Here is a 24180-nt window from a genome sequence, read left to right as displayed (position 1 = left end):
GAAGAAAAGCTATTTAGGGTAAAACTTTTGTAGTTTCAGTCATCTTATTTTGATTAATAGATGTAACAAATAGAAGGAAAATGTACCTGTTCTAAGTAGTAGGCAAGAAAAAAGAATATTCACATTTTGAAAATGCATAAAAAGGAAAAGTCATGTTTTAGCTATGTACACTAAAAGACAGACTTGCCCCCAACCTAGAAAAAATATATAACGTTAATTCTTCCATTAAATCGGAGGTTGAGTGATCACAAATAAAAATCACCTGAGAAAAACAGCTTTCACGATGAAGTGGTAAGAGTGTCATTCTAACTTTTCCTGGTTGGTACTCTAGGTGTTATTCTTCATTTAATTAAGAAGAAAATGCTTCCCATCCTCATGGTTAACAGAGGAATTATTCATATAATAGTTTCCTGACTTCTTAAGTCACCTGCCCGTGATTTTATTCATTCAATAAAATGTCGTCTGCACCGCAATCACTTCTTGCCTACTAGAGAGAAAAAGATATGGCAGCATTGCCACTTTATTACACTGTAAAATTAGGACTAATTCCAGATTTTTGCTGGCATTTTTGAGCTCAAGATCATATCCTGTACCCTGGATAACTAATACTGTGCAATGTCTTGACAGAGCATCCACAAGAACAACATTGGCTCTCTGAAAATGAGGCAACATAGAACACTAACACTAGCTATTTCTCACATCCCCATAGGAACAGCTTAGGATTTGCAAGATGAATCCATGGTAAAATGTTTTGTCAAGGCAGGAAGAGAAGCTCTAATCTTGCTCCCAGATCCCCAGACCTTTGCATTTCTTACATATTTGTCATTGTCATTACTTAGCAAAATGACAGTGCTCTGCTTGTTGTTATGGCAACCCTAGGAAAGGTAGAAGGCTTTTATGCAGTGGTGTTGGAAACCAAGCACCAACATCTTGTTTGTCAAAGAGCAGCGTTACCAGAGCTTCATTTTGTCTGGTACAGCACAGATGCATTAGGCCAATGTAAACAGAACTGGAGGGATCAATCCCTGCTGCTGCTAACTCCTGCTGTGAAAGGAGGAAGGGGAAGTGTTCAGTGGATGATGAGGAGGGTGCAGAAGGCAGAAGTTGAAGTGAGCATATGAATGAAAAGGTGAAACAGGCAAAACAAAGTTCAGAGTCTCCACAGCAATTTAGTTGACTAATGTAAGACACCAGCTTCCTCTAACAGAAGGCTACTGTTGCCAGAGATCAGCCAGAGTCAAGACAGCACTCAATATGAGGTAAAAGTCTTGCTCGTTTATTCAGCTATTTGGCTTACATTTATACTGTGCTAAGCATATCGTGCACCTAACTCTGAACATCATTGGTTAAACCATAGTGTTCACGCGTCCTTGCAGTATACATGATTGGCTTAGAAGCTCTGTGTTGTTGTTTAAATTTATGGGGGGTCCCCGGGGAGTGCCCCCCGGAGACCCCCGGGGTCTTTTGGGGTCGTGGTGTTCCCGCGCTGGCAGGCAAGGAGACTCAGATGCCGGTGGGATGCTGATGAGGTGAGGGTTTATTCACTGAGGGAGAGGGGAAGGGAAAGGGGGGGGAAGGGAGGAGAGGGAAAGGGAGCATCAGGAGGCCTCCAGGGGTAGAGGGGCAAGAGGGGCAGAGCCTTCTGCCTTAGCATTCTTATCACAGAGGTTCAAAGGGGCACGGTAACAGTCTCCAGCCAATGAGGTTACAGATACAGGATACTGCAGGGAGGGTACAGACTTGGGATAAACCATACATTTTCCAAGGGTGAGCCAGAGCAAACCATTTCCATAAAATGCAATCCCACAGCTCTGTCCACGCGGCTGGATGCTGCAAATCTTCCCCAACTTATGGTCAACGCATCCTGTCTAGCATCCTGTTATAGCTATTGCTCCAAACTTTACTTCATCCTTATTCCATCTAAAGAACAGTTCAAGGACGTTTCAGCTTCTCTTCATCCTTTAGGCTAAGAGCAGGATTGTGCACGTCCCTGCTTTTCCAGCCATGCGTCCACAGGCTACCACCTCCATAGTAAGTGAAAGATATTTGAATACTATATGTGTGCTAGGATCAACAGTGTTGGCAACAAACCAGTTTAGTTTCACCAGTCTAAATGCCATAGTTTAACTGGCAGTTCAACTATGAAAACTAGCTGAATGAGTCAAGTTTACCTCAAGCAATCCTGTGAGTTTTGTCAGTGTTTGACAGCATCTCCAGCAGCACAGCTGTTAGTTGAGTGAATTTACCCTAATCCAAACATCAATAATTTTATCCTTGTCCAACCTGTGTGAAAAGGGGAATCATTCTGGTGCAAATAGATACTGAGATTTCTTTTAAAGCTTTCAGCATCCACTCAGAGAGTTGAAGTCTATGGGAGCTTTGGAAGCTGCAAAATTCAGAGGTGAATTGTGACAGAATCTTGCAGCCAACTCATGGTGCTGGCCCAAGGGAAGTGCCAGGAAGGAGAAATCAGGAAAGACAAATCTGTAGACCTGCTTTGTCATCAGCCAAAACAGTTTTATGTGCCATAATTTTGGACTCAAAGGCTAATGTTCAAAGTCATTTGTATCCTAATGAAATTGCTTCTGTTTTAGTCAGTCATTCAGAATGTGAAGGGATCTGTTTAGGACTCTACATCTTTTGGTTCTAATGCTTTGATGATAGTTGTGATATTTTTGGATCATCTGGTTTACTTTTGCACTTCTCTTATGGCTGATAACAGGGACTTGTGCAGTTCCTGGCAGTTAAAAGTTTTGGTAATCTATCAGATGGGCTCAATTCTCACTTATCCATTTTTACAAAGGCTTGGAAATTAAATCCTAGTGCAAGTTTAACTGTAAATTTCCCAGCTTCAGAAGACCCGTGATTTTATCTGTAACTTGCATTAGTTACTATGTCAAAGCATGTAGTGTGCCTGCTTGCTAAGCATTATGAGAATGTATGTTTTGGGCAAAGAAGATCAGGTAATGGTGCATTTAGAGCACACATTTAAATTAAAACTTGGAGGTGACATTGCTGATATGTTTTTATTCCTTTTTGCATGTGGGGAGCTCTTCTTCCTTCTCTCTTCTTCCTTCTCTCTTCTTCCTTCTCTTTGAAACAGCATATAATTCACTGATTGCTCTGTGCCTGACATAGCAGAACTCAATTTAAACCAGATGCTTTGAAAAGTAGTTCAGAGAGTGCCTTACCTTACCAGCAGGAGACTGCTCACATTTTGATATCTTCATTACGTTCAGGTTGAACAGTAGTACGACTACTGCATTTCTTAATTGTCTTATCTATCTGTCTGTCTGTTTAACTACTTTATCGTAGTATAAAGGTTCATTTCTGTCTACTGAGAAAAAAAATCCAACCAAATCAATGCTGCTATCCATTTATATGTATTGTTGCTTCTTGTGGCATGAATGGTGGCATTTGTGTGACATTATAGACAATTCTGAAAAACTGTTGCTTGAATAACTCCAGATTTGTCTGCTGTGGGGTTATTGCCCAGCTGCTTGATTTTAATACCTTCCTTGGGATGGAAAAGAAAAGGAAAAAAAAAAAGAAAGAAAAAGAAAGAAAAAAAAGAAAGGAAATACTTCTAACTGGTATATTAGTCCAGACATATCATCAAAATAATGCAGTTTTTCTTAAGGTTCAGCTGTGTTTCCAATGACTCTTATTGTGGTTATTTTCAAGACACCTGTCTCCTTTTTTACTTACTGACAATTATCACCCCAGAAAAGAATGAGCTGTCTCATCCATTTTAATCTGCTCTTTGGCATAAAACACTGTAAAAACAGTTTTACCTGAGGACATGCTGCTATTGGAGACTGGGGGCTGTGCTGTGTCCTGTTGGTTCTGCTGCAAGGTTGGCAGTCTCCAGGAAAAGTGATAACAAGCATCCATTAACTCTTCAGTCACTACAGATGCTTGCTCAGTGGATATAAATTGGAGCCTTCAAAGACTGTAAAAGTTGGCACAGAAGAGGACCTTATATCTATGCTCAGGAAACAAATGAGGTTTTTAAGTCATAGCTACATAATAGAGTCGCCCTTTAGGTTGTCAAATGCAAATTAATTTCATTTGAATTCCAAGTCTATAGATGCTATGAAGTAACACACAAGTAATAATGTTCTTAATAAGATGTCTTCTCTGATAATTAAATCTGTTTATTTTACAATATTTAAAATGCAGATGTCTTTTGTTCACAAAGTTTGTCAAAGAACAAAATGCTTATTTAAAAGAAAATGTTTATTAAAACCCCCTCTTTTTTTCTGAAAGCATGTGAGATTTTTGCGAAAGCATAGATAGGTATTTTAGACATTATAAATTACCTTGTCCTTCACATTTTCAATAAAAAATATTTTGTATGTCCGACTGCTTTCCATTACCTACTTTGGAAATTTCCAGCTTGCCTGTTTTGGGGCACTTAAATCTCTTGGCAATAAAAAAATCATTCATTCATTCAGCTGGCAAGAATGGACAAGGCCATGTTTCTTAATCTTCAGGATAATTTGGGGGTGTATTTTCTTGGTCACTCATTGAATGTCCAAATACCCTCCGGCATCTAATTTTTGAAGTCAGACCAGGTTATGCAACCAATTTCTAGCAACATGCCTTCACAGCTGACCTGTTCTGGGCAGGAGGTTTGATCAGAGACCTCCTGAAGGCTCTTGCAATCTGAACTATCCTAGTCTTACTTCAACTAGCAAACTAGATTGGTGATAGAGGAGTAGCCTCCAAACTCTGCCGTAATAGTTCGTGCTGGTATGCACAGTATTTTTGTGCCAAAGGCAGTGTAATTTCCATCACCTTTAATAGTACAGATGAAAGATGAACCAAATGGTTATACTTTTAGATACACACAGGTGCAAAGTGTGGACATTACCACACTTAGAGAAGCGCTGAAAGCTCAGAAAAGGTCTATATCTCTCTATATGTACAAGTAGTATATGTGTAGTTTTCTACCCCATGAATGCTTTTATTGCTATTAAGTGTTACAAAAGTCCAAGAAGTTTTGCTATTCTAGTAGTAGCTTTTATCTGCCCTCCAGCTTTCTGACTACATGGATGAGATTTCATTGCTCAGTTAAGGACAGCTTGCATTTTCAACAAGCATATTTAAGTCAAATCTTCTGTAGCATGTCTTGGCAAACTTCTATACTTCACAAAGAATACAAAAGTCTATATAATATTCTTTCTATTTGTGCACTTTTGTCGCACTGATGGCTAGGCTCTTTCTGCAAAGCAGATTTGCTTGCCTCTCCTCCAGTTTTATTCTGAAGCAGTACTAAGTCTCCTCCCAAATGATACTGCATTCCTTTTATTTGAAAGAGCTGGTCTAGTCACCTGGTGTTAAGGGAATACGAAGAACCCAGAGTGTCACCTGAACTTACTTCCAGGTTATGTACAGATCAGATGCTGAAAGAACCTGCGTCCCATTGTCTCTCTCTTTTTTTTTTTTTTTTTTTTAATTTTCCAGTCTCTTAAAAGTTACAGTCATGACCATATATGACAATGTTATGTGCAGAGGGAGCTGCAAATTGCATATTTTGTGAAAGGTAGTGTAGTCCATATTATTCTCTCTGTGTCAGAAACCCATTTCTGAAAATAGGGAACAGGGAAACAGGGAAATTAATTTTCTTGATGAAAAATACTATGGAAAAGCAGATTGGTAAAATCACTGATGCTGGAATTTAGATACCATATCTGTCTAATACATCTCTTTATCATTGTAAATATGTTGAGATTTAAAATGTCTGAGTGAACATCAGACTTTTGATTGTGACATTTCACAGTGTTTCTTGAGCATGAGCCCCATTCTTTGAGGTGTTACCTGTCAGGTTTCCATCGAATCTCTGGCTATATTACTAGAAGGGGCCTGTTGTTGAGAATCTTCCCCCAAGTATGGGTTGATTGTGCTTCCATAAACACCAGAGTGCTTTCACAGGGCTAGGTTTTAGTAAAATCATTTGTTGATGAGGTCTGTTCCTGTTCTCTGTTCCTGGAAGACTCTGGTAACAATACTGTTCTGTGTGAAGGGAATGTGGGAGTTTTGCCTTTAACAGCTGATTTAGGTTTTTAAATTAAACCTTGAAAATAGACACAGTTTCATACTTCTGTAATGAGAAGTAATATCAGCATCCACACCTTTGTACTCCATTGTTCTCATGTATATTGCATACTTATTGCAGGACTGAGAATCTTCACAATAGATAGCACTATCTGGGCTTTTAGCTTTCCACCTACTATTTGTTTGGAGATTCCCCTTATTGCTGCTGAGGTATCTATTACCATCTTACTACCTCTCGCTTGAAGATTACCAATAAATATTTCAGGAAGATACCTATCTGTCCTTCTTGCATGGGCAAAACCTACTGCTTCTTCTGTAACCTCATTTTTAATTTTAAACAAAAGTGGTGTGTGTCACTGAGGGGTAAAAGGTTGTTTCTCCAAAACTGCTAGAAGAAAGGAGATTGTGTGGTTTATTTGAATACATGGCTTGCATTTGTCTTTCCTGCAAACAAGCATAGTAATATACGTTATCACACAACCCTTTGAAACAAGCTCTAGAAAAATGAGACTAGGAAGCCACAGACTTTAAGCATTATTGTAAAACTTTAAAAAATCAGTAGAAGTCTTATGAAAAATTACTTGCAGATTAATTTCCTTGAGCTGAGAAGCTTTAAATGAGTACATTACCAATTCTATTTTCACATCTCCATGAATTATGCTCATACGATGCCCAATTGTTGTTAACCAACATAAAAATTTGATATGTTGTCAGTCCCATTGCACAAAGCAGCACAGTTGTTTTCTCAGCCAATTTCTGCTGCAAGCCCAGCACTGGGGAATGGAATAACACAAACAAGGTAATGAGTTTTAAACTAATTATGAGGTGACAACAATATAATTGAACATAAGATAACGAGTGGAAAACTAACGTTCATCAAATGGTTTTCTCAGCCTTAGAAATTTCTTTTCTCAGACTTAAAAATTGTCAGATGTATTGATGTAGAGACCTCTGCCAGCTGCTGAATGGTCAAGAAAACTATTTCTAGGCATAGCAGTGATTAACAGCTGACAAACAGCAATTTTTTAGAATTTAAAATCTCCTTTAAATTTACAAGACTACAGAACTGTGAATGTTTGGGGTATTTAGAGCATTTACACTTGGTCTGTCAATGTCTATATTTACATAAGATGGAGGCTTTGGAAAATTGTTTCCTCGTTTTTCATGCAGAACTTCCTTCATCTCTGCATACCCTTACCCTGAGAGTTGCTATGTGTGCCAGAGTGTTCTTTATGGTCATTCTGTGTCAAGGCCATGACTTAGCCCTGCTCACTTTTCCTCTGCTCGTCCTGTGTCTCCAGTTTCCCAATAGGCAAATGCAGCCTTGAGGCCTTGCTGCCTCACCAGGGTCACTCCTCAAGTCTGATGTAGAGTTGCCAGATAACTGAAAGAGAGATCAAAGCCCAGTTTCAGGGGTTTTGGGGTTTTTTTTTCAGCTACACTTAAAGTCACTCTGAACACCAGCACAAAAGTTAAGGTTTGATAAATCTTCAGGGTTTTTTAATGGAATTCAGGTGTTAGCATTGTAGCTAGCAGATGGAGGCATAAAGGAGTAAAAGAATATTGCAGGCTTGCTCCAACGGTGGGATTTTGATTTCTTGTAATGACTGTACTTCCAGAATGCTTCCACCCCACTTATGGTCTGTGTTTTCAAGTCCTCTACCAAAAATTCTTGCTGTGATGTGGCTTTCATTGAAGAGACCTAAACCTCCTACCCTCATGTGCTAATCCATAACTTGAACAAAACGTTGTTTCACCCTTATATTCTAAAGCATTGTGGGTTGCTCTCAGGTGTTTTTTTTCCTGAGAAATATAGGTTTAGAGTCTTTTTTCCTTTGAATGCCCGTGCCAGAAGCAGAAGAAAGAGTCGGAGTTTGTCAGCTCAGGTTTCTCAAGGTTGTTTATTGTCTCATCTCTAAATTCTTTCTGTGCCCCAGCAAAGGTCCTTGCTGCAGCAGGAGCATGAGGCGACTCCCCCCAGTTCGGGCGCACTGGACCTTTTGTACCCTTTCTCTGACCCAATCATTGTGCACAACATATTTCTTATTTACAGTCTATTACCAATACCTACTACCTATACTAGACATGTCACTTCTGTCCTAAACCAATCCCCTTGTGACCCGACACAGCAGAAGATGGAGGACAAGGACAAGAAAGAAGAAGAACAGGGCCACACCCTGATTCCTCGATCTTGCCTTCCCCATTAGCACCCAGTGATAAACTAACTACTATTTACATTAAACTCTTGGAGTCTGTAGATCCTCATGCAATGCTGGTAATTTTTCCCATGGGCTGAGATCAAAAACAGTGTCCCTTTGGGCCCTCTGCAAGGGTCTTGGACCCCCCTGCCAGGGTCCCAAACCCCCCTCTCGGGGCTATGGACCCCTCTGCCAGGGTCCTGGACCATCCAGGGCAGCCAGAGGGATGCCCTGGACTCCAACAGGTTGCCTACCTAATTTCTGGATGCACTGGCAATCTTTGGGCACAGTGTGATGGAGCCATCTTTTGTCTAGATGATAACAGAGTTTATTTTTAACTGTAGCCTGTATACCTTTATCTGTAGACAAATTGTTGACCTGCCATCATCCTTTGTATTTGAAGTGTACACTCACAGGTGTTGTACAAGCAGCCTGACATGAGGAATTTATTTGCTTGATTCCTGAATAAAATGTGATCTGAAGGTACCAGGTGGGTTTCTGGGGAACCTGTAGGCAGGTTGGCTTTAAGAGAGGCCATGGCACAAATCCACACAGCACACCTGTACGGGATGGATCTGCCTGTGAAGAAAGCCTTAAGCAAGGGGCTAGTGGGAGATGGGCATCTGAGCAGGGTGAACATGCATGGGCCCTGTGGCATGCTGTCCCTGCTGTTGTGACAGCTGCATGCTGGCAGCAGGAGCTGGGGCCACTGCCAGAGAGGGCTGATAGCAGATGCACCAGCAAGGGGGAGCTGTGGCCACCGAGTCGTGTGCATGCGAGAGGGCATGAGGTTGTTCATAAATAAATACTGCATTTCTGGACTTTCTTAAATCTTATATGAATTGCTAGGCACAGATATATAGTGTCTTGCTCAGATTGGATTGGATTGTTCAAAATTGTCAATAAGAAATCATGACTTTGTGTGACATAACCGTTTTTTCTAAGTGTTGAAGATAAAATGTTATCAAATACAGATTTTTCCAATTTTATCAGGAAGTCTGGCAGTAGTTTTGGGAAAGGGTATGGTCTTACTAAAGTCATGAGGAATTCAAAGAGATGCCCTGCATACTTCCTCTCTTAGACTATGTGTCCTGGGGTGACAGGATATTTTCATGCTTTGTATCCTAATCGTGTGTTTCTGTTCCCGTGCTCTCGGTTTGTTTTGTCTATAGCCACGCCCCTCCCCCGGCTGCTTGCTCTCTTGCTTGTCGCTGCTAGTTTTAGGCTTTGCTGGCTGCTGACTTTGCTCTCTTGCTTTTTGCTTGCTTTTTGCCATTTTTCTGTTTTTGTTTTTCCCCTTCTTTCCTTCCTCCCCTTCCCTGAAGACATCGGACCTGCTTCGGGCCCTGATTCGGGAACGTCGAAGGGACCGCCCCGCCCCGGAGTCTGCATCTATGAGAGAAGCTTTGGCACCCTCCCCAGCAGAGACTGCTCACCCTCTCTTGGACTGGTGAAAACATTTGTTGTCATCTCGGGCTGTTTTTCTTGTGTTGGGGAGTGTTTTTTGTCATTTCTTAATAAACAAGTTTTTTCCACTTTTCCTCCGAGGAAATTCTTCCCGAACCTGGTGGTGATGGTGGTGGGGGAGTTGTGGAGGTTTGTTTCCTTTAAGAAGCTCCTTTGGAGATTTTCCCCTAATTTGTCCTAAACCAGGACACTATGACACTCCATAAAAAATATTTCATTGAGCTACACATATGAAAAGGCCAGCAGAAGAGATCGAACTCGGCTGTTGTTGCTATGAATATGTGTCAGATTTTTCACCCAGAGTCCTTCTCCAGTTTCTACTGTACACTTTTATGATACTGTTAAGCATTGCCCTTTTACTGCAGAATTTGATGTCAGAGAAAGAAGTAGCAGTTGTTAAGAAGAGAGAAGTATTGCTCTTTGACATGAAGGTGTACTTTAGAAAGAACACATTAATTTGGTCTTTATTTATGTACTAGTATTTTTACAGCTGCCTTCTACATGTGCCTATGTTCCCATGCCTGTTAATAAGAGACCAGTGTTTAAGGTAATAAAGTATGGGAAACATTGCTCCTGTCTTACCTGTGGAATGCTTGGGCAGGATTATAGAGGAATGAGTGATGCAGGCAGGGGCAGAGCTCAGGCACAACCCCCAGATCTTGGTCTGAACCAGTTCCCTCCATGTCACCAGGTTTATAACCGACAAAATTATGTACAATCTTCAAAAGAATTAATTCTACAGCAAGGATGTTTTGTAATCAGTAGTTGTAGAGGTTTCATGTTCGCTGAATTCTGCTTGTTAAATTTAGTGTAGTGGTCTAAATAGTCTCTTGTTGTGAAAATAAGATTAGGAGAAAAGGCAAAACAGGCTTAACTTAAAGATAAAAATAGATAGATTTATTAACACACACCAAAAGAAAAAGGGAAAGAAAAAAAAAATAAAATTGAAGCTTTCAAAGCACTCCCCCCCCCCCCTCCCCTGTTAATGGTTTACTTTCTCACATAAAACACAAAGAGACAAAACTTGGAATTTTCAGTCAGTTTCACCATTCAAAAATAATCTTTCATCAGTTCTTTTAGGAAAGGAGTCTCTCTTAGAAACTTCTTTGGAATTTCTCTACTGACAACATAAAAGTTGTCTTGTGGGTCTCATCTCTCACAAAGACAGCCGCCCAGAAAACCTGCCTTTGTGAGGTCCCTCCCAATAGCAGCTTTCCCAACACTGCATATGGGCCACATCTGCTTATTAGGGGCACTGTTTAAGGATGCCTCTTCTAGTATAAAACAAAGATTCTCTTCTATTTCCAAAATCACCTTCATTTCAAAAACTAAAAATCCCCTTTTCCTTAGGAGCAAAGAGCTTCATATCGCTTTTAACTAGAGCTTTACATCCCCCCCAACAGCATTCATATGTTACAGGAAAAAATAGTCCATTATCCATAGTTTACTAGAGATGTCCAGCCAAATTAGGCCACTCTGATGGTGAAGGGTTAAAAAATATAATTTCTGTATAAGTTAACCACAGGGTTAAGTTGAGGTATGTGTGGGGGGGAGGAAGGTAGAGAACGTACAACTGGAACTTGATGCAGCTCGGCTTTGGAACAAGCGTCAGCTTCTGCAACCAGCTCCATGCTATTGTAATGACCGAATCAAGTGTGACTGCAACCCAGGAGATAATTGAGAAGCATTGTTTTAACCAAATCAAGTGTGGATCAGGGTAGAAGCGTAGGTATGATTTAAGATAGTAACTAAGGAATAGGATAATCAGTATCTAGGGGTGGAGGTTAGTTAACATGTGTATAATTTAAACTATAAAAATCACAAATCGACTCTGTATTCTTGGGCACAAGATTTCGGCACTGTATTCCCGTGTCCCGCACGCTTGAATAAAGAACCGCATATGATCGCCTTCGTGTGGTTATATGTTTTCCCAGGACGGGACCTTGTGGGCGCAGCCAGGACCCTGTGACCCGATCACGCTCCAGCCGGCACCAGGTGATTTCTCGAGGAGCTTATCAGCGCCGCGACCCTCGCCGCTCACAATGACCCCTGGTGAGAGGTAAGGTTCTTTATTTTCTGGTCTGGGGGCCTGCCATTAAGATGCAGCGAAAGCTACACTTGGTTGGGCAAAAGGAATTCCTGGTGGTATTGCCTAGGCAGCCGTCCGTCAGACATCGCAAAAGCGTTGCAGGTTCGGCATCTGTGGTTTTTATGTATCTGTAATATGGAGAAACTAAAAGGGTTAAAAGAGGTTTTGGGCAGCAATAATGCCTCTATACCAAGTTCTTCTCCTTTGGGTTGTTTGTTGGCACATTGGAAAGAGGGGAACTTCGGTCAGGAATTAGGAAAAGATAAATTGATTGAATATTGTAATGTTCACTGGCCAAAATATGCTTTGCCTGAAAACCAGAGGTGGCCGAAAAACGGGTCTTTTGATGTGAAGGTTATTATGCAACTTAGATCGCGTTGTACACAAGATGGAATGGTAGAACAAATTCCATATCTTGATTTATTTCTATGCTTGCTCGAGAAACCGGTTTTGTGGCTTGACAAAATGGAAGCAATGAAGCTTGAGAATAATAAGTGTCTGGCTTGTGTCCAAAATAAGCATTGTATGGAACATGTAGTTTTAAGTGAAATTTTAGGGGAAAAAAAAGATGAATTAGATGTAAATTTATCAATAGCCCCTATAGCCCCTGCCCCCACCACAGCCCCCTGAACACCAAGTTCTACCCCGCTCACCTTGACCCCACCTGATTCTCTTACACTCCCCTCGCTCACACCAGCACAATATGTTTTACCCCCACCTTTGTCTGCTGAAGGTAATTATCCTCCTCTGCCTGTGCCTGCCACTCCTCCGCCTGCTCGGGTGCCTGCCCCTGCTCCACCTGCTCAGAGAACATCCCCTTCTCCACATATACCTGCTCAAAGCTATCCTGCCCCACCGCCGACACCAGCTGAAAGATTTATCCCTCTTCCGACACCGGTTCAAGGGTACCCTCCGCTCCCACCTACACCTCCTTTGCCAGCTCCTCTCCCGTCTGCCCCCCTGTACCCTCCCCTGCCAGATTCACCTGTCCAGGATGATTGTGAGGCGGAAACAAAGGGGGAATGTGAAGAAGACAGAATGGAAAGTAGTGACCGTGAAGCGGATGAGCTAGATGCCCCAGTAGCTCACCAAACGCGAGGAAAACTGGCCCCGGAGTGGCCTAAGGCAGGAAAGGGTATATTAAAATCAGGCAAACAAAAGAGAACAATCATTGCACCACTAAGGCAAGGGGTGGGAACTAATGGACCTGTCTTTGTAAAGGTACCCTTTTCACCTGCTGATTTAGTTATATGGAAACAATCAGCTGGAACATATAGAGAAAACCCAGATAAGGCAGCTAGCATGGTTAAGATGATAATGAAAACTCAGAACCCTGATTGGGAAGATATTCATGTGATATTAGACACTCTGATGGATGGGACAGAGAGAGATATGGTTCTTCGAGCAGCAAGAGAAAGAACTAGAGAAGATATACGAAATGGTTTGGTGACAGGGACACTGGATTATAATTTTCCCACTTCAGACCCAGAGTGGGATGCTAATGACCCCTCTGGAGTAGATATGTTAATGTAAAGAGATATCAGGAGTGGATTTCAGTTGGTGTTCAACAGGCAATACCTAAGAGTATGAACTGGTCTAAGTTGTATGAAATTCAACAGGAAAAGAAAGACTCTCCCACTGCCTTTCTAGAAAGACTTAAGGAAGCAGCTAGAAGATATACTGATCTTCAGGTAGACAGTGAGCAAGGAAGAACTCAGCTTGCCTTTATTTTTCTGGGTCAGGCACAGGAAGATATTAGGAAAAAGCTACAGAAACTGGAAGGTGAAGAGTTAAGAAACTTGGATAAACTCCTAGAGGTTGCCTGGAAAGTTTATAATAACAGGGACAGAGAAATTGCCAAGAAACAGGGGCAAAGCCTTTTGGCAGTTTTACAGAGACAGGGGCGGGGACGTGGTAGAGGAGGTCGTGGCGTTAATAGAGGTGGCTTTGGCAGAGGTTCTAGTCTTGGTAGACTAGGTCTGAATCAGTGTGCATATTGTCGGATGGAGGGACACTGGAAAAGAGAGTGTCCAAACCAGTTTAGCCAGAATGGTCAGCCTCAGTTAGACAGCATGTTTAATCAGAGTGGTGAGCCTCAGCTGGATGGTGTAGCCAGGGTCATGGTTTTACATGAGAGAGAGCCAGGATCAAGAGAGCCCATGGTGGCTTTGCATTTAGAAGGAAAAGACGTAGATTTTCTCATTGACACGTGGGCGACACATTCTGTATTAAATTATCTTGTGGGACAGGTCGGAAACGAGTCAGCAGCAGTCATTGGAGCCACAGGGAAGGAGGAGGTACGGCCATTCTTGCAACCCCTAGAACTGAGCTTTGATCTTGACCCATGAATTCTTATACATGCCAGACTGCCCAACTCTGCTCTTAGGGTGCGATCTACTGGCAGCACTGGAGGCAGTAATTACTTTTGAGAATGGTGAACTCGTAATGAAAATACCCGAGTCTAAGACAGGAAAGATTTTGATGATAAAAGAAAAACCAATTTCTAATATTCCTAAAGAAGTAGAGGATGCAGTAATTCCCTCTGTCTGGGAAACAGATGTACCTGGAAAATCTAAATTGGCACAACCGGTACATGTAGAGTTAAAAGAAGGAGCAAAGGCTGTACAAATCAAACAATACTCTATAAAACCAGAAGCACAACAGGGAATAGCAAAGACCATAGATAAATTCTTAAAATATCTAATTCTAGAGGAATGTGAATCAGAATACAACACCCCAATATTCCCAGTAAAGAAACCAAATGGTGAGTATAGACTTGTACAGGATTTAAGAGGCATAAATGAAATAACAAAAGACATTCATCCAGTGGTTGCCAATCCCTATACATTGTTAGCATCTGTAAAAGAGATACATAAATGGTTTACTGTAATTGACTTAAAAGATGCCTTCTTCTGCATACCCCTTGACCAAGAAAGTAGGAAACTATTTGCCTTTGAGTGGGAGCATCCAGAAAGTGGAAGAAAAACCCAGCTCACCTGGACTCGATTACCGATGGGGTACAAGGGCTCTCCCACTTTGTTTGGAAGTCAACTGGCAAAGGAACTGGAAATCTGGACCAGAGAAGGGCAAGTACCGAGAGACCAATATCTATTACTCCAGTATGTAGATGACATTTTGATTGCAACAGAGGAAGAAATGACCTGCATAAAGGTAACCATTGAGATTTTAAATTCATTAGGAATGGGAGGGTATAAGGTATCCAGAGAAAAGGCACAGATTGCCCAACAGACTGTGATTTACCTGGGATGTGAAATCTCACAAGGGCAGAGAAAACTGGGTACTAATTGTATTCAAGCTATCTGTGCTATTTCAGAGCCCCAGAATCTACACGATCTGTGGATCTTCCTTGGAATGACAGGGTGGTGTCGCCTGTGGATCATGGACTATGGACTGATTGCAAAACCCTTGTACAAGGCTCAGAAGACGCAGCTGTTCACCTGGGGCAAACCACAGAAAGAGGCCTTCCAGAAGTTAAAGGAAGCATTGACAACTGCTCCTGCTTTGGGGTTACCTGATCTGTCTAAAGACTTTCAGCTGTACGTGCATGAAAGGCAGCGACTGGCACTGGAAGTCCTGACCCAACGACTGGGAAGCTGGAAAAGGCCGGTGGGTTACTTTTCCAAACAACTCGACAACGTAAGTGCCTGATGGCCTTCATGTCCGCGGGCAGTGGCAGCTACCGTGCTGCTGATACAGGTAGCCAAGAAGCTCACGATGAGAAGACACATAGATGTCTATGTGCCACACATGGTAACTACAGTCCTGGAACAAAAGGGGGGCCATTGGCTCTCTCCAAGCCAGATGATGAAATTTCAGGTAACCCTGACTGAGCAGGATGACGTTGCACTAAAAACAACTAACCTCTTCAATCCAGCTCTATTTTTAAGTGCCACAGCTGAGGAAGGTCCATTAGAGCATGACTGTCTAGAAGTCATCGAGCACACCTATTCAGCAAGAACAGATCTGAAGGATGTCCTCCCTAGAGCAACCAGAGTGGGAACTCTTTACAGATGGAAGCAGCTTCATGGAGAACAGAGCCAGATACGCGGGATATGCGGTAACTACAATTGATGTAGTAATAGAGGCAAAAGCACTACCACCTAACACGTCTGCACAAAGGGCAGAACTAATCACATTAACCAGAGCACTAGAGCTGAGTGAGGGGAAGACAGTAAATATATGGGCTGACTCCAAATATGCCTTCACAGTAGTGCATGTACACGGAGCTTTATGGAAAGAAAGAGGACTGCTGTCCTCCCAAGGTACAAATATTAAACATCAAGATGCAGTCCTACAACTGATAGATGCAGTACAAAAACCTGAACAAGTAGCAATCATGCACTGCAAGGCACATCAATCAGGCAACTCCAAAATTTGTGAAGGAAATCGAAGAGCAGATTGGGCAGCCCGTCAGGTACCGCGAGAGGTGCAGAAAACAATGGCGTTGATACCATCAAGACTTAATATCTCTCAATTTAATTTGCCTCCTAAGCCAAAATATACAATAGAAGATGACAGACTAGCCCAACTGCTGAAGGCACAGAAGAACGCAGAAGGGTGGTATGTAACCACACAAGGGCAAATAGTGGTACCTCCTTTGGTAATGAGAGAAATTTTACAGGTAAAACATAATGAGTGTCACTGGGGTGCAGAGGCGTTGATAAAGTGGTTAAGACAATACCTAATCTCAGTACGGATGCAAACAATGGCCAAGTCAGTAATGTCTAAATGTGAAATCTGCCTGAAAAACAACCCGGTAGCTAGACGACAGGCACAATTAGGCAGAATTCGGATGGGAATAGAACCAGGAGACTATTGGCAAGTAGATTTTGCAGAATTGCCAAGAACTCGGGGATACAAATACCTGTTAGTAGGGGTTGACACGTTTTCTGGATGGCCAGAAGCCCTTCCCTGTTGCACAAACCAAGCAAAGGAAACAGTTAAGTGGTTATTACAGGAGATCATTCCCAGGTTTGGGGTGCCCCTGATATCATCAGACAGAGGCCCACACTTTATAGCCACGGTGGTACAAGGGGTAAGCAAGTTACTGGGAATATCTTGGGACCTCCACACACCATGGAGACCCCAGTCAAGTGGGCAAGTAGAGAGAATGAACCAGACACTGAAGAGGCAGATCAGTAAAATATGCCAGGAAGCCAAACTGCAGTGGCCACAGGCTTTACCAATAGCATTGCTAAGAACTCGGATAAAGCCTAGGAGTGGGATGTCAGTTAGTCCTTATGAGATATTGTATGGGAAACCATATGAATCTCCTAACCCCAATCCAAATGTTCATGTCACAGGGAAACAAGATATGTATACTTATGTTCTGTCCCTCGGGAAAACTCTAGCTCGGCTTCGAAGTGTTCTCGTGTGGAACCGACCACTGGCCCTGGAGAATCCAGTCCACAACATCAAACCAGGAGATGAAGTATACATCAAAACCTGGAACGAAGAACCACTAAAAGAGAAGTGGAGTGGTCCCCATCAGGTACTGCTAACCACCTTTACAGCAGTCAAAGTGGCTGGAGTGGAACCCTGGATACACTACACGTGCGTGAAGAAGGTCCTCCATGGAGTCCAGTAGTGGGCTGTAGAAACTATAGGACCGACAAAACTGAGGCTGATATGTCTAACTGTTCAAATGGTATCGGTAATTGTGCTCATGCTCTTCTTGTGGGTAATGTTAATTTCATGGATACTAATGTCACCAGTAGGGATTGCTGTTACTTTGGGATATGGAATACAGGAGGGTCAACTAACCACTCTTCATTCTAGAATGAAGAGAGAGGTACAGGCAAAGACATAAGTAATAGAAATTTCTAATGAAATTCGGGCTGAAAATGTAATGATTAGATTGGTCAGACACTTTGCCAAAATGCACAATACCAGCAGAATAACGGCCTGTCTGCCAATACCAAAGGCAGCAGGGGACCCAGTAAGCTGGGGAATAATAACATCGAAATTACCTGAAATAGGAGGGAACAAAACAATCAAATGTAAACAGGTACCAGAGTCAAGGGTGGTGGTCAGAGAGTACTGGAAGATAACAGAGAGTTGCTATATGCAACCCATGAGAAAGTCAGACTGCATTCTCAGTAATGGCAAATTAGGACAAATCATAGAGTGGTGGGTTAAGGACCAAGACCTTGCAAAATGGCAATGTTGGTTTCTACACTATCAAAAGATCAGGGACAATGCTACAGAAAGTGTTGTGGTGTGGAAATGTGAAGAAAAGGATTGGAAAGGACTGGAACCCTGGGACAGTGCATGGTCTATGAGCATCCTCCAGAAATTCCAATATATGGAAAGCACACCCTGGTGCATTAAATGGAAAGGCTCTGAAAATGAGACAGATCCCACAGTGATGAGTACTGGTACTAGCAGTCAGAAAGAGGCAAATAAAGTAAGTTGGTGGGTATGTAATAAAATTTATGATTGCACCTCTGATAATCTGGAAATAAAACAGTGGTCACCATTGGCAGTAGCCTTACAAATTGGTTGTGCCTGCAGGAAAATTAAACACAAACAAGGCAAAATAGATTCCAAGATTATAGTAAGATGTAGCAGGAGTTCAATTCGAAGTCCAGGACCGTTTGTATGGGCAATGAGTGATGGCACATGGACAACACATTTGCCTATGGACGGGGAGGTAAGAGAAATCACCCTGGGACTTCCCACCTTATGTCCAATTTGGAAGAAATCCCCATTTAACGGGAGCAGTGAACCCTTGCAAATAAAAGCAAAATGAGATGTCTCAGAGGACAAGAACCCAGATGACACTTGGAAGGAACCCTCTAGTAAAGATTGGGTGGGCCCTAGAATCCTTGTTTAGTCCCATTGCAAATTATCGAAATAGAGAAATGCTATATAGACTCACAGGTCAGGTAGATAGATTAGCAAGAATCACACAAGAGGGATTTAGGGAACTCAATGTGCAATTACAGGCCACCACCAAAATGACTGCAAAATCGTTTGGCTTTAGATATGTTACTTTTGAAAGAACACGGAGTGTGTGGATATTTAAAGGGACAAATTGACCATTGCTGCATCCACATCCCAAATGTAACTGCAGATGTAGAACATGACATCAGCCAGTTAAAACAAATAGAGCATGAGGCACAAAAGGAACAAAAGGATTTAGCTACCAGCTGGTTAGGTAAAATCTTTGAAGGATTAGGATGGAATGTGAGTTCATGGATAAAGTCTATCCTTGAAAATCTGATAATTTTACTAATTATATTTTTAGTAATTTGGTCAGTTTACAGAATCCTGAAGAGAGAGATACAGAAAAAGGCATCTGGGAACAGGACCATAATGAAGGCATTGGCACGGAATCCATATCCAGTGCCTCCAATCCGCAACAACATCCCGGACAAAGCCTATGACAACAGAGGATTTGAAGATGAACATCCAGTATAAACTCTGAAGCCTAATGGACTGTATTAAGTGAAAGCATTTACACTTAGTATATTAGAGTGAAAATACTTTCAAAGGGGAGAATGATGGTGGAGGGTTAAAAAATATAATTTCTGTATAAGTTAACCACGGGGTTAAGTTGAGGTATGTGTGGGGGGAGGAAGGTAGAGAACGTACAACTGGAACTTGATGCAGCTCGGCTTTGGAACAAGCGTCAGCTTCTGCAACCAGCTCCATGCTATTGTAATGACCGAATCAAGTGTGACTGCAACCCAGGAGATAATTGAGAAGCATTGTTTTAACCAAATCAAGTGTGGATCAGGGTAGAAGCGTAGGTATGATTTAAGATAGTAACTAAGGAATAGGATAATCAGTATCTAGGGGTGGAGGTTAGTTAACATGTGTATAATTTAAACTATAAAAATCACAAATCGACTCTGTATTCTTGAGCACAAGATTTCGGCACTGTATGCCCCTGTGTCCCGTGCGCTTGAATAAAGAACCGCATATGATCGCCTTCGTGTGGTTATATGTTTTCCTACGCTAACAACTCCTCTTCCTTTGTCTCAATCTTTTCACTCTCTCTTGACGGGCTTCAGTTTCATGCTATGTCTCTTTATAGTTCCATTACTTTGTCTGTTCTCACTCTGGGAAGGGGCAGTGCTCTGGGAGTTCCATGTGCTGGCAGGAAAGAGTTAAAACTTTCCCAGGCCTGCGGTGATCATGTGGTCTCGCCAGGCGGCAGCTGCAAAGATCTCAAAGCCATGCCGGTAGAGGAGGTTGGTGGATGCTTTCTTTTAACCCCTCGATCTGATCCAATGTAGCTGAGCTCAGGGTTGCCATCAGAGTCTGCAAGCTCCCCTTCCTCGCTGCCAGCTGCTACCGGGCCCGGCCATGGCCTGGCCCCCTCTGCCGCGGCCTCCAGCACGCGTCCAGCCCTGCCGAGTCAGAGCCTCCCGTCTCCCCCACCGGCAGCCGGGGAAAAAAGGGGCTCAGCCGGCCCCAAGGCGGAGCGGGCCTAAGCCAGGCCCCGCTGCTGCCCGTGATGTTACCTGGTGCCTCACCGGGAGAAAAGAGAGAGAGGGCTCGAACAAAGCCTCAGTTTTATACGGATATTACCAAAGTCGCATTCTGTTTTCTCAGTGGTCAAACTACAGGCCAGTAGTCAGAACTGGGCCTTGATAGGTCCTTTGCCGCGGTGCCTCTAAAGAACCACTGGGTGTCGCCCCGAGCCAGCCCAAGCACCGGGACAAGGCACAGTCCAGAGCCAGCCCGCGCACCGCGGCGGCGAAGCGGCTCCGACAGGTGCAGGACCCCGTAGGAGCTTATGAGGGGGTGTTGAGGGCGGCGAGGCAGAGGAAGGAAAGGAGGATCCAGCAAACCGTGCGGCAGAGAGTTTATTAACTTAACTCTGAGCCGTTCCTGGACTCAGATTTCGAATTAACACAGGGTTTTAAGGGGAGCAGAGAAGGGGGGAGAAGGGGGTGGGGTTAGCCGCCTTCAGCCAATGGTTTGCAGTCTCTAGGGAGAATAGAGGGGGAAAAGGGTGCTTCGGACCAATTAAAGAGAACTGGGAGGGGAAAACTCAAGGCGGGAAAGATAACTGACAATTAACCGAAGGGAACAGGTGCAGACACCTCGTGATGGAGGAGAGGAACAAAGGAATATTAATTAGGGGGGGAAGGTAGGGATACATAGAACTGGACTTTTACAGACAAACAATAAATTCAAAAACATGCACTGCCACAGTCCTTGTCTTTTTCCAAACAAATCTAAGGTCCTGACAGGGCAATATTCCATATTTTTCTTCAACTAAAACCCAAACTGTGTTAACCCATAACAATAGCATTTAAATGTTTTGTATATTTCAGTAGGTATTTTATCTGCTGCAGTGCTGATTGTTTAGCTTTGGCAAGATTGTATTGATTAAAACTTACCAGTGAGTGTGTTCACAGCTATGTCAGTGCATTAGATCAAGTGCTTTGTAAACATTTCCGTAAAGCCATTCTGATTTCAGGTCCTTGTTACCAAGCGATGCAGTTCCTCTTGTTCAGTGGCTCATATAATCCCAGAAGGTATCTGAAGCATGCTTATGTTAAGTCAACTATGAAAACACATGTACAAAGAAGACCTGTTACTTACAAAGAGCTGGGTATGCTAATTGCATCAGCCTGAGCCTTTTTTTATTACTGTGTTGGGTGTGAAATATAAATATCCTTAATAATGAAAGCAATATTTGGTAAGATTTGTGTTCAAGAAATAAGTATTAAAGATGTTGGGTTTTTTCTTCCTTTTAGATCCGTTTCAGTTGCTTACCAAAAATGAACCTGCCAAGGAACAGACAGCTCAACCAGCTTTAGCTCGAAAACCCACTGTGATCCAAATCCCAGCAAAACCAGAGAAATGTAAGTTCTCTCAATTGTCTGAGAAATGTGTTAGAAAACCATTTCAATTAGGACTTAACATTTAGTAATTGATTTGCTGTTTAGTAGCTAATATCAGCTGCCAAAGGAATCCCATGGTACAGTTTGACATGACAGAGGAGCCAAGCTAAGATCTGTAGTGGGAGGGAGAGGTAGGTGAGTGTCATGTTCCACTCTCCCTACTGCCCAGCTGCCTCACTGGGCTCCCTCCCTTGAGTTTGATGTCTCTCAAACCTGATGGAGCTGATGCATATAAGAGGTGAAACTATATGTAAGGGGCAGATCTAAAGGCTGGAAAGGAAGACTTGGAGGAGACCCTTGCAGCACAAGCAAGCTTGTTTTGTCTGCTAAACCACATTCTGGAGCTGAACCTTTGGCCAAATTGAGTTTGGTCCTGACCTTAGCTGAGGTTTAGTGCTGCTCCCAAGCTTCCTTGTCAAAAGAAAAACATTGGTGCATGTCTTGGGTTGAAAAATGTAACCAAAATGTGTATTCTATTTTCATCCATTGAAACGGGTTGGGAGATATTGTTCTTTATCTCTTGTAACTCTAGGGGGGGAAAGAGGGCAGATGCCTTCTGTTAATGGGACAACTGATAACACCAGATAAGGCAGTATTTCTTATCACTTTCATCCACTTCGTCTCCCCCTCTGGGGAATATCTTCTGCAAATGGGCCATTAAGGCTCACCAATGACATGACACATTACATCATCCCATTGTGAAGGAGTTACTCTGTGATGGTAGAGTGGGCGACAAAGTATCTCTATAAACAAAGTAGCAGGGGTGGCACGTGGTTTATTGTGGGCGGGGCTTGCTTGTAGCTGCTAGGCACAGCTAAAGCAGGCCAGGAGAGAGCAGGAAAAGAGGGGGAAAAAGAGGGAAGAGAGAAGAGGGAAAAAGAGCAGGGAAAGAGAGCAGGAAAAGAGAAGAGGGGATAAGATGAGGAGGTTCTGAATACTGTACAATAAATATCTTTCCAAGTTGAATAGTATGAGTTGGACCAACCAATCTAATACAAGATAACAACATTTACATACAGCCAATAGAAATGTCCCATTACCTAAGGCAAGCAGAAGGGTATTGTTTAATCAAGGGAGCTGGCCCTCAGCTTGGCACATCATTATTCACTAGCTGATGGCCCGGTACCCCACACCCTAAATCTCAAAGCTTGCTTTCATTTCTATCTCGCTTGTTGATCTCATGCTCCCAGAATCTAAACCATCATATTTACAAGGCTTTTCTACCTCATCCTTATCGAGATTTCTCCCGATAACTCCGAGGGTCCAGCCAGCGGAGTAATGGCTTAATAAAATAGCGAGACAGCTTCCCAGGATATGCTTTGTAAAATAAAAGTTTTAATAACAGCAAAAATAATAAACATTACAAAATGAAAAGAGATAAGCCGAGCACAGTGTACCAAGCACAGCTACACAGGCTAAGGCACTCCCAAAAAGCCTCGTGTACCCTTATGCAGGCCCTTTAGTACTCGATGGTCTAGGTGGGCTTATTTGGCTCTTTGCCCAATGAGATGGACACTAGACTTTGAGGTGCACTTCCAAAGCCCTATCACTGTGTCTGTGCTGGGACTGAGCCAATTGCAGTGAGCAGGCTATAGAAAATTCTAGCTTAACTTCCTTATATGGAAACACCTGCTCAGGTACAGAAATGCACGACTACATCTCACCCTGTAAAATCATATTAAAAAAAGAAAAAAAAGAGAAATAGTTACTTTGAAAAAATTCTCACTTTTGTTCATCATTGTGATTGTGTCAATAACTTATTGTTATTTAACAATTTGGTTTATAGTTAAGCTGTAGTTTTATGGATTACAAAATTTTAAATTTGGTACTTTCTTTTTGTTAGCCAATCTTTTAAAATTAATATTTAGTCTCAAATTACATATGAATCTTATTTTACTTTTTTGTTTGGGGAGATTTTTTCAAGTGAACTATATTTTCTTTTTCTTCTGCATAAAGATTTGATAATAACTTTTAACATACAACAACGAACAATTTTGACATGACAATAATAACTTCAAAAATTTTTAACAGTGCAACTTTTATAGAACTTAAGTCTCTGCTTCAAACGTATTTCAATGTCTATAGTGCTGGGCTGTGTCAGAATGCAGAAGTCCTCTTGAAGCTACTATCCGCGGTCATCTAGTGTCTTTGGTGTGTTCTTCTTCAGGTGTGCTCTGCTGCTCTTTTATCTGCTGCAATTGCGGCTTCACATTCTTTGCAGGGATCTTTTTTAGAGTCTGTACCTGTGGAGACAAACAAAACTTCTCTCCCTGCCATAAAGGACAGGCTCTAAAATTTGTCTTGTTTTCAGAATTTTTATGAATATGAGAGATTAAAAAACATATATATAACTTTGTTCAACCTTTCTATAATAGAAAGCACTACACCCTCTCCCATTTTTATCTTTTAAAGAGCATTTTTAGCTATTTGTGTGCTTTTTAACAATAGATTGGCTTTTGAATGAATTAGTTATAATATGTGG

The 24180-nt window shown here is 42.2% G+C and overlaps 1 protein-coding gene across 2 annotated transcripts; it reads left to right on the top strand.

Moving 5' to 3' along the window:
• The first annotated feature begins 9023 nt into the window (after positions 1 to 9023).
• LOC134563388 (uncharacterized) lies at positions 9024 to 19763 on the top strand. 2 transcript variants are annotated; one of them, XM_063421272.1, is made up of 3 exons: positions 9024 to 9708; positions 11660 to 11784; positions 17187 to 19763. In XM_063421272.1, the coding sequence occupies exon 3, from the start codon at positions 17684 to 17686 to the stop codon at positions 18584 to 18586; it is 903 nt and encodes a 300-aa protein (XP_063277342.1). In that variant the 5' UTR covers positions 9024 to 9708; positions 11660 to 11784; positions 17187 to 17683; the 3' UTR covers positions 18587 to 19763. The 2 variants fall into 2 exon arrangements, with proteins under 2 accessions (XP_063277342.1, XP_063277343.1); XM_063421273.1 differs by lacking the exon at positions 9024 to 9708 and having other exon boundaries at positions 9748 to 11784.
• The last annotated feature ends 4417 nt before the right edge of the window (positions 19764 to 24180 follow it).

Source organism: Prinia subflava, chromosome W, assembly GCF_021018805.1.
Source record: "Prinia subflava isolate CZ2003 ecotype Zambia chromosome W, Cam_Psub_1.2, whole genome shotgun sequence".
NCBI lineage: Eukaryota > Metazoa > Chordata > Aves > Passeriformes > Cisticolidae > Prinia > Prinia subflava.
Note: the sequence above shows the minus strand (reverse complement) of the source record. Positions and strands in the feature narration are given on the sequence as shown.

Excerpts from the sequence above, each read along its gene's own strand:
- LOC134563388 (XM_063421272.1), top strand. The coding sequence starts at position 17,684 with ATGATTAGATTGGTCAGACACTTTGCCAAAATGCACAATACCAGCAGA.